Source organism: Typopeltis vanoorti, chromosome 23, assembly GCF_054136105.1.
Source record: "Typopeltis vanoorti isolate ZY-2024b chromosome 23, IOZ_Tvanoo_1.0, whole genome shotgun sequence".
Classification (NCBI taxonomy): domain Eukaryota; kingdom Metazoa; phylum Arthropoda; class Arachnida; order Uropygi; family Thelyphonidae; genus Typopeltis; species Typopeltis vanoorti.
The window spans coordinates 42461364-42478130 of NC_143571.1; the positions used below are offsets into that span (position 1 = coordinate 42461364).

General features: G+C 34.4%; 1 protein-coding gene across 3 annotated transcripts in view; it reads left to right on the top strand.

The window, feature by feature from the left end:
- Positions 1-16767, top strand: part of LOC150093803 (FAST kinase domain-containing protein 4-like) — an 88909-nt gene that overhangs the window by 24502 nt on the left and 47640 nt on the right. For 2 of the 3 annotated variants that reach the window (XM_090412969.1, XM_090412971.1), the window contains exons 4-5: positions 4901-5176; positions 15678-15799. In XM_090412969.1, the coding sequence (XP_090269095.1) occupies positions 4901-5176; positions 15678-15799 (398 nt within the window). The remainder of the gene's footprint in view (positions 1-4900; positions 5177-15677; positions 15800-16767) is intronic. The other variant, XM_090412970.1, reaches the window with a different exon arrangement.

Below are 16767 nucleotides of genomic sequence, written 5' to 3' on the forward strand. Positions count from 1 at the left end.
CGTCTAAAAAATATGAAGACGAAAAAATTTGTGAGAAAAAACCCAGTTTTCGGAAGAAAAAAAATCATCTTTTATCAGGACTATGTACCTGCCCACAAAGATGTTTTAGCAATGGGAAAATTAAGGCATCTGCACTATGAATTGTTGGAACATCCACCTCATTCCCCAGATTTTGCTCCCTCTGACTTCTATCTCTTCCCAAAACTAAAACTCTTCCTCACTGGTCAGCGTTTTTCTTCAAATGAAGTGGTGATTGCAGCTGTAGAGGGGGTATTTTGCAGATCTTACTGTGAACCACTACAGGGATGGGATAATAGTGCTGGAGCATTGCTGGAATAAATGTATTAATCTTAACAAAGATTATGTTGAAAAATAAAAATTATTTTGAAATTATAAATTCGCAGAAAAATTTTGAGACCACCCTCCTACTTAAAGTGTTTTATAGGATTGATGCAAGGGAAATGTTTCAGCACTTTGCTAGAGGGGAAGAACAACAGGTCTCTGGAAGTTGAGTAAAAGCATGGTTAGTATGGGTGTGAGGACCAAAATTTTTCTCTTGGAGAGTGCGAACGAATGGAATGGGTTGCCAGAATCAGTTGTTAACACTTTGTCTGTTAATGGGTTCAAGGAGAGGTATGACAGATTGTGTGGTTTGGGTCTCCCATGTGTCTTCAATGGAGGTGCCTATACAATAATAACAACAACAACATTGCTGTTTTCAAACATTTTGTGATTAATTTTGATTAGTATTGATTTTTTCTTTTTTTTTTTCAGTTTCTCATTTCATAATATCATATCAAGTTGCCTTCTAAGTATTTCTTAATTACCTTCACTGAAATTCCATATATATGTTTCTTCTTAACCAGAATCCATCAAGATCCTCGATTCCACTCTGTTTATATGCTGTCAAAGATAATTATTTCTTAGCATCTCAAGAAACTCACTTTCTTTCCTCATACTGCTTTATCTTTCCAATTTATATTCTCTAAAGCAGGGGTGTCAAACTGGCAGCCCACAACACCTCAAGGAAAGATTTAAAAAAAAAAAAAGATGGTTGCTTTTTATAATAAAACAGAAATACTGTATTTACTCAAATATAATTCACCCTCGCATATGACTTAGACCCCTGATTTTACTTTACAAAAAAGAAATTTAGGACAATAACTTGCTCCCTGCAGTAAACAACGTGCCTTCCCCAACAGCCACTATACTGCTCATGCAAGAAAAAAAAGTAGTTTTATTGTATCACTGAATAAAGTACAGAGACATTTGCTGTCTGTGTTAAAACTAAGATAGTTAAAACTAAGATATATATAGTGATTGTTGTTATGGCATTTTCAGATATTATGGAATTTGGTTGAAGAGAATTAGCATTTCAACTAAAAAATTGTTGGCTCGCCTTTGTCTTTCAGTTGTGCTATCTTTTGTTAATACCGCAACAATCATATGCACATCTTAATAGGTGTTCTAACTTTACTGTCCTATCATTGCTGTCTATTTCACGCTCTGCTTTCACTTCTCATTAGTCATTCATGAAGGATCGTTCATTACATACTCAAGTCTTAAATTACTTGTAATTTTTACTTGAAATAATGGGAAAGAAGATGATGCTCTTTGGGTAGATGACTTTGACAATGCACAAGGAAACAGCTCTCAAGGCTGGAAGTAGTGATAGTGAATAAGAGATTCTTTGTAAGTCATCCCCATTTTCAGTTTCTTCCTGAAAACTTTAGTTTCCGAAAATCCCTGCATATTTCTCGCACCACGATTTTTTAGCTTTAATTTTCAAAAAAAAAAGTGAATTATATTTGAGTAAATATGGTATCAATTTAAGCATTAGTCCAATCCTAATCAATCATAAACTATATTTATGCTTTCATTGTTAATTTGTAGTACCCCTGCAGGTAGAGCACTGAAAAAATTGAATTCTACTGGCTAGCAGCTGTTCACACGATGCTCAGCATACGCGCTCATGTGAATCCAGACTATGAGTTTATAATTGCCTGCTACAGTCAATCAGCAATCTCTGAAGCACATGTCAGTGCACCGAACACAATCCAAAGACAACCTAGCAACGTAATCTCGCTGTGAGAGAATCCCTTTTTATTATTTTTTATTTGCAATAGTATCGTGCACTGGTCTACAGTTTTGTGTGTTTTTATTCAAACATTTTTGTAAAAATTGTTATTAATAATATATTTATTCACCCAGGCAATGTCGCTTTCTAAGCCAACAAGAAAAAAAAAAAATTGCTGATGAGAGGAGAAAATTTCAAGAAAAATGGGAATTGGATTACTTCTGCACTGAAACAAACGATAAAATTGTGTGCATTATTTGTAATGAAACAATTAGCATCGCCAAAGAATATAATATAAAAAGGCACTACAATAAAATTCACAAAGCACAATATTCACACTTTGAGGATAAACTTGAGGGATCAATATTTAAAAAGTATGAAGAATTTACTTCAAAGTCAACAACAAATATTTTTAAAATTATGAAAGACAGTGAATCAGCAGTGAAAGCCAGTTATGAAATGAGCTATTTATTGGCGAAACATTCCACACCTTTTGGTGATGGTTCATCGGTTAAGGAGTGTATGATAAAAGCAGCCAAAAATGTGCAAGTATTTTGCGATATTTCTTTGTCCATTTCAGTTATTCAAAAGAATAACTGAAATGGCAGATAATCTGTGTGACCAGTTGCAAGAAATGTCCGCATACAGTGCTTTTCAATTGCACTTGACAAAAGCTTCGATATTCACAACGTGGCTCAAGTTGCTCTGTTTCTTCAGGCTTGCGACAACAATATGAATATTACTGATATGTTATTGAAGAGTTCTTGGAAATAATTTCCATGCATGGAACTACTACAGGGGAAGACATTTTTGACGCCATGTGGAGCATTTTGGAAAAATACCAACTTCCTCTGAACAGGCTCGTAGCTGTGACATCTGATGGTGCTCCAGTAATGACAGGCAAAAATAAAGGTTTTGTATCAAGCAAAGTTAAAGGAAATGTATCCAGACTTTCCAAAACTGCAATCTTTCCACTGCATTATTCATCAGCAGGTCCTGTACTCCAAAGTATTATTGTAAATGAGCAGCATACTCAAGCCTGTGACAAATGCTGTGAACTTCATCCAATCCAGAGGCCTCAATCACTGCCAGTTTGCAAAATTTCTTAAAGACTTGGAGAGTGAATTTGAAAGCCACCTTATTACACGCAGATTCATTGGTTATCTTGTCATAAGGTTCTAAAAAGTTTTTTTTTTTTTTTTTACTTTTAGAGGTCAAATTGTTCCTAGAAATGAAAAATCATGATGTTGCATTTCTTAATGATCAGACATGGGTACAAGATCTAGCATTCTTAGTTGATATTACAGGACATTTGAATGATTTAAATGTCAGACTTCATGAAAAAGATCAGTTAATAACACATGTACTGGCAAGTTTTAGATATAAATTGGTTATGTTTCAAAATCATTTAGTCGAAAATTTTTTGCAGCCAACTTGAGATGCACTTTAATGGCAAATGGCTCATGGCCCATTTAGTTTGACACTCCTGCTCTAAAGTCAGCAATTATAATGATTATTTAGATTATACTAAGTGAGTTAATTCACTGAAATAGTCCTAAGTTCTCTGTAATCATAACTCTATAACAGGGCCCCATTCTGTGTGTCTGTTCCATCCACAAAAAAAGGTTGTAAACCTGTAGTACATTAAGTACTGTGGGTGAGCTAAGGATTTTTTTTAATAATTTTTTTCTTTATTTTTTACCTAGTTCAGAAACCCTATTCTAGAGACGAACTTGGAACTTTTTCAAGTCACTTTAGGTCTCTACTCTCCTGTTGGGAGTGGTCTCTCATCAGGCATTGAAATTCATTTCTCATCTAAAGACGGTCAGGAACATCCATTCCCTGCAGTATGTTGGTTGGAGAGCAGGTACATTAACCACTCAGGCAACCAGGCCAGTCACTACCAAATACTTCAAAACTCATTACAGCAGCTTTTTTCTCTAATCTCCACTTTGAACAGAGGTTTAATTCTTTTGTTATCAGCAATACCCCCCCCCAATCCCTCTGTAATATCTGTCTTTCTGGAAAATACATATATTCTGTTTCCATTGATATATGCATTTATTCTGCTCTTTCTTCTCTTGATAGATTAAAATATTAGACCAGGTAAATTATGCAGTTGTATAGTTAAGAAGGTAACCACACATGCAGTTACCAGACAAGTTGTTAAAAGTATATTTAAAAAAAAATATATATATGTATACACACACACACACACTCTCACTCACTCATCGAAGATGTATAGCTTCCTGATTATTTAACCTTAAGCACACACATGTGCTAAAGTTGCTGGAGATATCCAAATTTCCTGGGCATATTTCCTCATGCCTCCATAACAGAATTGGAAGACCAACAGGACATGCACCCTTCAATTAGAAAAGACCTGAGTTTGATTCTTATCATGACAAGAATAATTTTTATATGGGTTTTTTCAATTGAAGGTGAGTTAGCTGATTTCATATGGAGGTAGCAGGGTTTTTCCTACTGTAAATTTGGATTTTTCATTCCACATACAGGCAAATCAGCCATGAGGACACACAAAAGACAAAAAATACTGTGGTTGGTGGTAGATAGTGTTTTTTGTGTTGGTGGTAGTACATAGAGGATTAGCAGGGAAGACAGTTAGTTGGGTGTAGTGGAGTAGCATGCCATTTGTGATGAATCATTTGACTCCTTGTGGGTATCACGTAATAATAATAATGATATTGTTGTTAAAATCAAAAACTCTTATTCTCAGTTATTTATTTATCTCAGTTCATTAAAATAATGATGTAAGTATTATTGTCTGTTTTATTCCTGTTAATTATATGTCCTGTGTTATAGCACTACTTGAAAAATGTGGAAAGTGGATTCAGGAGCATTTAGATTCTTGTGGTTCCCGGGAATTTGTTTCTTATGTGTTAACTCTTGCTAAAGTAAATTATATTCCTGAAGACGAGAGTTCCATTTTCAGTAAGTTGCTGCCTCATCTCACAAGAGAAAACATAAATGAAGATGCAGTTTGGTTGGATTTAGTATGGTCATTAGCAATCCTTGGACATGTTACTAGAGATCAGTTAGCTTCTGTTTTACATCCAAGCTTCTACCAGAAGTTAATTGGTAAGATATTTCTTTTCATTGCTGATTTTTATTAAATGAATAATGGAAATTTACAATTTATTAAAAGCAGTGTTGCAATTTTTAGTAACGAAAGATAGCTGAAATTTTTGCATTGAAGTTTAATGCTTCCCACATTATCATTAAAAAAAAAGATATCTGAGAACTTTCTTTAACTATTGTAGTAAAGCCATAAATTTACATCGGCCATTGAACTTTGGTAGGGAGATTATGCCATCTTTTAGCAACCTTCCCAATTTTTCATGTATTCATTCCTATGCTATAGAATGTTCACAGTAAACCATTTTCTCAGTGACTGTGGAGATAGTCCAAGCTTGCTGAAAGCATGCGGTTGCTACTGTTGAAAAAATGGATTGTATTTTGACTAACTGAATCAGATTATGACTGTTCATATTCAGTTAAACAAACTTCAGGTAATTATCTTAAATACAGTGATATATTTGGTAGTACCAAAAATTTTGACATCAGTGCTTCTAAACGTGCTGATAACATAGCTAACATGCAGTTATTGCCAATTCAGATGATTGTGCTTTGCTCTTCTCTAACAGAAACATTCCTTAACCAAAAAACAAGAAAAATAACTGAATGGACCTGGAAAAAAAGTATTTTAATGAACAACAATTTAATTTTGATGAAAATAATTGTAGTATCTGCAGTGTTATTGAAGGATTTTTGAGAGTGATTATTTCAAGCTTTTTTTTTCTTATGACAGTGAATTTGTAAAAAACATTATTCTGACTAATAATTATTGCAGTTTTGGTATGAAAAACACTGAGGTAAAAGTGAAATCCAAAATTAAAAATAATAAGTGAACACATTTTAGGAACTGTATTTGTTGTTTTTGTTGTGATGATGTTGATGGCATATGTAAAAAAAAAAAAAAAAAAGTCAACCCGTCCATCATTATCATTGTCAGTTTTTGATAAAATTATACATCTGGATCGATTTCAACTACAGTTCCACTAAAGCAAATGCTGCTATAACAAATTTGTATATTATAACAACCTACTGAAAATTCTCAACCCTTGCTCCATAGGTACAGTGGTATGCTAAACAAAATATTACTGCAGTAGACTATCTGCTATAACATTGCACTTTTGTGATAACGATAAACAGCATGAGCAGGTACAAAATCAAAAGTGTGATTGATCATTTGAACAAAATAAATAAATAATTGCAGAAGTGTTTTTCCTCTTTAGGAACCTGTACATTGATGAAAGTCTGGTGGTTTGTGAGCATAGGTTGAGTTTTCAGGCAGTTTATTTCTTCTAGGAGAGACATTGTTTTTTTTTGAATAAAAGTGTTTATCCTTTGTGACTATGAGAGAGTTATACATTAGCCATTATTTATACTGAGTCTACCACAGAGGTTGTAAACTATGACTTTATATGTCCCCAATAATGTTATAACATTATTGGGGGCATATTTTGATCATCTCTCATCTCATTTTCCGTTCCCCTCTTTTACCTTGTGGTGTCGAGGGTTTATTTATCATCAGACCTCAACTGTTCACAGGATAAGGTGGTTAGTCCTACACCCCCAGTGTATCCTATGTCTGCAGTGGTGTTGAGCTCGCAAGACCAGTTTGCCTGCTTTGCAGGATGAAAATCCCCAGATAAACTGAAAAGAAAAACCCTACTGTCCATGCCCAAGACTGGCTAACTTCGCTATGGCTGAGGAAGAGCCTTCAGCTCCTCACGTCGCCGACGGGAATCGAACCTAGGACACTCCTTCCCCAGGCATATGGTTGCAAAGTTCACAGCCACTAGGCTAACCGCGTGGACTGCATATTTTGATAAAGGACATTATTTATTTGTTGATAATTGGTATATAAGTTATAATTTGTTCAGATATTTGACTGAAAGAAAAGCAAGTGTATGTGGACCAGTTAGAGCAAATCAAAAAAATATGTCTCAGTTTTGTAGCAAACTAAAAAAAAAGGGTGAACATGAGTCAGTGATTAGTTGTGAATTTCTTTCTGTAAAATGCCATGACAAACATATTTAACAAAACAAACATTAAAAAAATACAAAAAAAAGTAATAAAAATATTCTCCCCCCCCTCTAAAAATAACATTAAAATATTTTCCAATAAACAACACTTCCACATCCATTTCTCCAACATTCGAGGCATCTGTACATACACCATTACATACATATACATATGTACATGTACATATACATCATCAGTAATATACACCATTACAAATATCAAAACCTGATCCCCTTTTCCTAACAAAACCTCAGTTGACATCTTCCATGACCACAACAGCCACATCAACTGTCCCAACCAGGGCTACAGACATTCACTCACCCTCACTTGCCACAATTGAGTTATTGGAGACAAGTGGCAAACAAGTTTTCAGCCAGGTTTTAAATGCATTCAATTATTTTCTTTACATAACAGACACTTTTTTTTTTTTTCATTTCAAAACATCTCATTCACTGTCATGGTAGGGGCAATTGCCAGTGAATTTTATCTATTTATTTAAGAAGTTTTATTTCTGGCCAGGAGATGAAATTTTATGTAGTTGTGAACGAAATAGCTTATTAAGTTAATTTAGCCAGTAACAAAATGAAGTGTCAGTTATTGCTGATGTTATTAAATAAAAATTAGTTAGTTAAGGAATCAGACTCCAGGAGAGTTAGACTTCTAGATGCTTCTACAGATATTTCAAATGAGGATGAACTAGTCCATTGCATATGGTGCCTGGATAAAAAGCAGATAAAGAAACATTTATTATTCTAATTCAGCTACAGGATACTTGGATACATTAGAGAGGATAATGAACAAGTTTTTCTGTAGCTGAATTAGAATAATAAACGTTTCTTTATCTGCTTTTTATCCAGGTACCATATGCAATGGACTAGTTCATCCTCATTCGAAATATCTGTAGAAGCATCTAGAAGTCTAACTCTCCTGGAGTCTGATTCCTTAACTAATTTTTATTTAATAACATCAGCAATAACTGATACTTCATTTTGTTACTGGCTGGAACTGTAACTTTGTTCCCTTTCAGGCCAGAAACAAAGTCTGCTTGTGTAGTATCTTCATGACTAGGCTACTGATGTGAATTCAACAGTTTCCATGTACTGTATAATTATTCTAGTCATGAAGGTGCCTTACATGTAAATTCGTTTACTTAGAAAAACTTGTAATTGGTTAGTAGGCATTGGAACAGGTGGAGCAGACCAGATCTTATATCAACATTTGTATTGCACATAATTTGAATCTGGTGGTTTTAAATTATATTAAAGGTGAACTTTGTTGCTGAAATCGAAACAGTAATATATATATACTTTTTTATCAGAATTCACCAAAACAGACTGAAAGAATTGGGAAAAGTAGCATCCGTGTTACAAACAAAATCTTGAAATATCGGCATTCAGTAAGACAGTGAAACACTGACAGCACTTGTTAACAACTACTCTGAAATGCATTGTATTTGGAGGAAGCAGGCAATGGAAAAGTGGATGATGCAGCAACAACATCAAAAGGTTTGTTAAAGAAAATGAAGACATACAATGGTATTCAGATAATGCACACAGGCAGCTATTCCAATGTTGAATGAAAAAATCTAATGTATTTAAAAGCTGTCTCAAATTTACCTCACTTGAAGATCTGGAAGATTTTGGGGAAAGAAGAAAGTGATATTTTAAGTAAATATTTCAGCAAATATTTTGATGATAATGAAGAAGCTGTTTCAGTAAATTTGAACAAGTTGTGATGAGTTCAAAGTTGTGCAGAAGCATTTAAACATACAAGATATTTTTGGAAGAACAGTGGGTAATAAGAACAGGTCACCATTTTTCTTAAAACTGCTTAAAGATGTATACCTAGCAAATGTGTTATCATGTGAATGAGGTTTTAGTCATACAAAAATAATAAATGGGAAGTTGAGGTCATCAACAAATCCTTTTATCATAAATGATTTATTCATAATACCTACAGCACTGTGAATGACCCTCCCTACAGGACTTTATTGAAGGAAAGACACAGGCATATGAAGCCCTTATGTAAATGAACAGTTAATGTTAGTGATGTACATTTTAAACCATATTGAAAGGAAAGGATATTTCTATATAATTATGTAATGTGTAGTAAGAAATAATGCATTACTTTATTCTGTCATTCTTTACTATAAAGTAGAGACCGATAACTTGAACAAATAATTTTTTTTTTTTTTGTGGCTGGTAGATTTAAGTTGGATTTCTGCAGCCCTGGTTCCAACTACATCTTGCATGATGCATTCTATGAAAAATGGGATGAAAACCTGCCTTTGTAAAATCTGATATCCCTTGCCAAACATCTGCACTGAACTTATAACTGGAATGGGCGCCTTCATTTCCCACTCCATGACAAACTCTTAATCCGTATAGTTCCCAGGCCTGCCCCAGTTCTCAAAAAAATGTGCTTTAGTGGTCTATGATAAAAAAACAAAAAAACATTCAGCATATGTTCAATGACTTCAATTAAAAACATAATTTTCTCATTCAGCTTATCCTGAAAAATCCTAAAGTTATGAATGATTCTAAGCCAACTTCATAAGAATAAAATGCATTAAACTTGTTTTCTACTCAGCTGGCAGTTGAGCCTTCTGGTCCCTACTAAGGCTGTTGGACATAATTACTGCCTTTCTCTGTTCCCACCTTTTGTATCCTGATGGTACCATAGTATCATCACCTAAGGAAAAGGGGCAGACCCCTTGAGCGTTAGTTTTTCCTCCATCTCTTGCTTGGACGACCAAGGCAAATCGCTGCCTGCCGTCTCTGAACTTTTGCTAGAAGGACATTAGGAAAACCCTGATTAATCTTGATACTAATAAGACTCCTGATCCAGATGGTATTCCTCCAGTTTTACTCAAAACTTGTGCCCCAGAATTAACATCCATGCTGTACTGCCTATATAAGCTATCATATTCTACTGGTATCTACCCAACAGTATGGAAGCAGGCCTTCATTCAGCTTTTGTCCAAAAAGGGGAGACAGATGACAGTCATCTAACTATTGTCCCATTACTCTCACCTCAGTACTTTCAAAAGGGATGGGGGAAGTTATCAACAACCAACTTCTTCACTACTCGGAGACTCGTAATTTAATTAGCTATTGCCAGTATGGATTCCACCATTCTTGATCTACAGCTGATCTTGCTAATCTAACATGTTATGTCCACCTTTGGACATAAGCTTCCTCACCAGTCATTCATTGCATGTGATGCAGTGTCATGTCCATTGCATGGCTTCTTCAATCTATCAATATTGGAATACCTCAGTGTTCTGTACTTCACCTATGCTCTTCCTCCTTTACATCAGTGACAGTCTCTCTCTCTCTCTGACTTCATATCTTATTCATAGTTTTGCTGATGACAGTACTCTTCATTTGTCTTCCTCATTTGAGAAGCTCCTTATAACTCAAATGATAGAAGCCTCAAGATCTTCCATAATTAGTGACTTCCTCACTGATCTCCTCAACATCCTCAAATGGGGTGAAGACAACTTAGTAAATTTCAAGGCCATGAAAGCCACTGGCACCCATATGCTGTCCAACTCCAAACATAGTGAACAAACTTTTCATCATCCTCCTTGATTACATCCACCATCCTCTGTTCTTTGGAACAATCCCCCCCATACTATTTTTCTCACTGAATGCAACCTCCAACTCTTTAAGAAACATATCAGTAGATTACTTCTTTCTCTATAAATACTTATCCACACATGGCATTATTGTGTTATAGGCCCTGTGACCTTTCATGTGTGGGTTCATCATAAAAAAAAAAAATGATGTGTGTGTATTGTTTGCTTTAATTCATAAGGATTTTATCATCAATACTGATAACTATGACAAAAACCCATAAAACTTGCTTGTGTGTCAGATTATAGTGCAAACATAGAGCTTGTAGACAAGTGACATGCAAATGATGAGAAACTATGAGAAAATCAAAGAAGTGGTAAAACTTCTTTCAACTGCTTGATATTTCTGTGGATACAATGGATATAACATTTTCTAGGAAAAAACCTCTGCTGGTTTAATTCAAATCACAGTACTTCACCAGCTAATTTAAAAGTACAGAAAACCAGAGAAGTTACTTATAGGCAGAAAGTGAACTACAGTCCCTGACCTATTGCATTTGGCTGCAAGACATTTGAACTAGGGAAAGGAACAAGGACAAGAGACCATCCCTGAAAGTTGCAAAAGGAGGTGATCAGTAAAAAGACAAGATGTTAGTTTTTTGCATGGAGAGTGGTAGGAGCATGGAATGCATTGCCTGGGAACGTGCAGACTATGAATGATTTTAAGGAGTGGTATGATAGACTATGTATTCTTTTGTTGACCTCCCATGTTGAGTCTTGTGACTCCATGGGAATCAGGAAAATAATAATAATAAAAAGGATAAAATCAAGAATATAATTTGTTGTGAAGTATAATTTATTTTATGATGAAGTGAAAAAAAATTTGCTATGATTTTCTTCTTTTCCAGAATAGGCTTCTGCATTGATATAGCTCTCAGTACATCCATGGGACTAGTTCAACCAATCGATGCTGGTAGGCTTTTGTCTGTTGCTGAGTAGAGTGAAAGTTCAATGCATGATGAGTTTTTGCCTACTCCTGTATGGACCTGGCAATTGGCATGGTGGTGGACATTTTCCTGTAGATGTGCAGTATTTTTGCATAGTATGGTGGTCTGGCAGAGTTATCATAGACCCCTCAGATCCTGGAGTGTTTCAGATATATTATCTTTCTACAGGCACTTCCATGGAGTCCAAAGACTCATTGCAGAAGACCCAAACTATCCACATATCTATTATACTCTCTTCCTTGAATCCATTAACTGACAAAGTGCTCACTACTACTCTGACAACCCATTCCATTCACTCACCATGCTCCAAGTGAAAATCTAGTTCTCACATCCCTGCTAATCACACTTTTACTCAGCTTCCAGGAATGACCTCTTGTTCTGTCTCTTCTAGCCAAGTGCTAAAACACTTTTCCTGCAACAGTCTTATAAAACCCTTTAAGTAGCTTAAATGTTTCTATCACTTACATGTAGTTTTTGGAACCCTCAGAAATCAGATCAAATTCTTTAGATAATGACACATTTGAAAGGTGTAGGTGTTCACACTGTGTATTATGGGATATTGAGATAGTTTGATGTGAAGTTCAAAGCTTCTATATACAAGTAGTGTAGTTGGAAGTTTATTTTGCACTTGGTTAGACTATAATAAATTTAGTTTAATCCTTTATCCAAGTGTAAGCAAACAAAGTTTGCACCTGAAAATATCTTCAGGAATGAGGTAAGGTGGTGCAACTCGCAGAAAAGGTGAACAAAGCTGTCATCACTCCTTGTCTCAGTATCTCCCATAATGCAAAGCACATATCCTTGTGAACATGTATAATGCTATGCATTAAGGTAAGGGCCAGACCGGTTTCAACTTTTATTAAGATCTCGTCAGTGGGAGGCAGACCCAGAAGTGGTGATACTAAGGCAGAAGCAGTAGGGGAGGTCATATTTACCTATACGAGTTGCCAACAGGTGTGACCTCTCCTATTGCTTCTGCCTTAGTATCACCACTTCTGGGTCTGCCTCCCATTCGCAAGACCTCAATAAAGGTCGAAACCGGGTAGTGGCCCTTACCTTAATGCATAGCATTATACAAGTTCGCAAGGATATGTGCTTTGCATTATGGGAGATACTGAGATAAGGAGTGATGAGAGCTTGGTTCACCTTTCCTGCAAGTTGTCTAAGTGTTGTACCACCTACCTCAGTCCTGAAGATATTTTCAGGCTCAAACTTTGTTTGCTTACACTTGGATAAAGGAGTAAACTAAATTTATTACAAGTAGTTTAGTGCTGATGCTACTACCTGCAAACTTTGTATTTCGGTATAATTTACTTTCAGACCAAGTTAAAAAAACAACAAATCGTCCTATTATACTACTGCTTTACGCACACAGACACAGATAATAATAATAATAAAAGGTAAAAAGAAATAATATATATGCTATAATATCAAATAAGAGATTAATTCCAAAGAATATTGTTCAGTAAAAATTTAACCTTATTATTATTATGGTATCATCTACACCAGTGGTTCTTAACATTTTTTGCCTGGCATCCCCTTTCAACTATTTGTATGACCTGCCCCCCTGCCCAATTTTACACTAAGTTAATGATTCAATAAGATAATTATAATATATTATTGGGCAAACCTAAATTACCATCAACATATTTGAACCGTTAGTTAATTAAAGATTAATGAATTTGATATAAATTAATTTTTACTCAAAAAAATATATAAACTTACTGTATTTAATAAGCCAATCATTAACGGCTACCCTGAGCCTGATGAGATCCTGCTAATTTTTCAATATCAGGTGCAATATTCGGTAAACGAAGATGGCACTTCATTTCATTCGGAGAATGAAATGATTCTGGCCAAACATGCAATGTTTGGCCAGAATCATTCATACCCATGCTGTTAAAATTGTACTCGAGCTTCAAAATCATTTTTTAAGTATAAATTCTTCACACACAAATTTGGATGAACAGAAATTACATCAGAAAGAAATGGATTTATGACCCAGTCGGGTATTTTAAGCTCAGCAAAGTCTTTGAATTTGATCATCAGGTCTTCTTTCAGTGTCAGAAAATAGGAACAGTAAAAACCCAAATCTGTATCTAATATTAAATCATCATGTATTATTTGTAGACTTGTGAACTGCAGAAAATCTCATCTTGCAATGCCTTGCTTGTAGAATATTAATTTGCTGATAAAAGCATTTATAATTCCCTTTTCTTCAATAAGTGCAATGCGATGTTAACCTCATTTAATCTGGTGAAAATATCGGGAAGATATGCGATGTCAATCTGTTCCTTTTTTAGAACATTATACATGTTCTCATTGATTGAATTAAGAAATTCTAAAACAGTATCGTAGAGATCATTTAAAACCTCACAAACAGTTTCCATTTGAGAGCCATCTAACTTCAGTATGAAGCAAAAGACGTTCAAATTCTTCATTTTCATGGCAAAGTTCCTGAAAAATATGGGTATTCAATGACTGGGCTTTTATTTTATTCATTGCTTTAATAACATCATCCAAAGTCTATGTAGTCTATTGCTAAGATGTTTTGCAGCTAAGTGTTGTCTATGAAGAATGCAATGAATTGTAAAGATATTTGGAACTGCCTCTTTTAAATGTGCTATAAATCCATGGTGACGACCAATCATAACTGATGCTCTAACAGTTGCACATGCAATAATATTTGTAAAAGGAATGATTTTAGCATTAAAAAAAAGTCTTTAACAACCTTAAAAATTGTAGGACATTTTGTGTCAATTTTCAGTTGTTTAGCAAATATAAACTCTTCAATAATTTCTTCATTAGTATTTACATAATGCACATAGGTCATTAACAAAGCTTTGTTGTCATGTAAAGTTGTCTCATTGAGTTGCAAAGAAAATTCTATGTTTTTTAAATCATCGCAAAGTTTTTTTCCCAATGTTCTTTGGCATTTCGTCAATTCTGTTGATACTGAACTATTGCTCAGAGGAATTCACAACGTCATATTACTTATATCTGGGCCAATCATATTTAAAATTTCATTTATAGCCAGTAAGATGAGAGTTTTGCTAATAGTATGTGGCTTTTCACATTTGGGAATTAATTTTGAAAGTTTGTAAGACACAAGAAGTCCTTTCTCTTGTTGGTTACTTTGTTTTGTACCCAACCTTTTAAGTTCAGGATGATTTTTAAATTTAGTATTTAATTTGCAAAAGTACTCTGCATCCTTTTTTGCTTTATTTGGATGCTTTATTCTTAAATGCTCAATCCTTCTTGAAGGCTTTATTCTTTTTGAGAAAGTTTTTTCATATATTAAGCACAAGTAACTGCTCATTATTTATAGTCTGAACTTCATATTTTAAATATTCACCTGGATATTGATGACAGTTTAGTTTTTCACTCATTTTAATGGGCTACAGTGCTACACAATATCAACCAAGTGCACCACACGATATCATGGATTAGATGTAAAACCAGGGTTGTCAGATAGGCATTAGGAAGAGTAGCAGATAAAGCTTATAAAATTAGTGGATTCTGCTAAAAATATCTCAAATTAATTATTTTCAATGTAGAAAATTCAGACGAAAAAGTAACCTGATTACTTAACTTTCAATGTAAAAATTTTAAAAAGTAAGTAGTGAATAAATTTGAACAGTATTGCCAGATATGCAATATTCTGAACAGTGTTACCAATACAATATAAATAGGGATGCTAGATTTAATACCAAATTTTTTGCTTTTATTATATTAGTAGTATTATAATGCTTACCGCCTCCCTCAGCATTCACAGCACCACCCAGGTTACGAACCACTAATCTACACCCTTGAGGGTATATATTGAAATGATATTAAAATAGATTTCACATTACTTTTCTGCATAGAATTTACTTTTGAAACTCTAACTAAACTATTTTAATTTTAGCAGAAGATGACTTTTCTAGTGCATATTGCAAAGTGAAACTGATGACTCTGAATGTACTTGCCAAATTTGACTTTCCTGACTGTTCAGATTTTCCATATGAACTGTTTTTGAAAGGATATAAGGTGAGGTGAGGTGAGATGATGTTTCTAATTACTAAAAAAATGTAATTGGATGTGAATGTTTATATGGTAGTGGTGTTTTTATTTATGTATTTATTTTTGACTGAAATGTTAGAACTGTGAAGTCTGTCAAGAAAGTAATGATACTGAATCCAGGAAAACCAAATACTATCAAAATCTGAAGGTGTTTTGTGTAGAGGAATCATCCCAGTGCTAGAAACATTTTTGTAATACACATTTTGGTATTACTTAGAATATCTTCCTTACATTTGGATTATTGCTATTTATTTACAGGCCTAGCTGCAAAATGGATAGTATGTCTGCTTTTAACCAAAGTTTTATGTGTATTTGAATCCTATGATATAGTTGTTTGGAAAAGACTTTAGGATGATGGTAAAAGTTTTTTCACTTGGTTATGCCATAACTTAAAGATGCCAAGAAGTGATATTCTTGGTTTCATCCTCTATCTAAGTGTAAGCAAACAGAGTTTGCGTGTGAAGTCACTTCACGACTGGGCTCATTATATATAGAAGCTAATGACTTCACATCAATTGCTTTGGTATCCCTATAATGCAACACACATATCCTTAATGCATATATGTATTATGCTATTATGGGAAGGATCACTACCTAAACTGGTTTCAACCTTTATTGAGGTCTCATCAGTGGGTTAGATATAAATGTTGAAAGTTTTTTTCACTTGGTTATACTATAAATTAAAGATGCCAAGAAATTATATTCTTGGTTTCATCCTTTATCCAAGGGTAAGCAAACCAGAGTATTTTAGTAATAAGGTGTGACACCTTTTGACTACTTGTATATAGAAATGTGACTTCTTCGTTACTTCAATTTTGGTATCAGTTGTGGGTCTGGCTCCCACCGATGAGACCTCAATAAAGGTCAAAACCAGTCTGGGTAGTGGCCCTTCCCATAATACATAGCATTATATATGTCTCTAAGGATATGTGCAT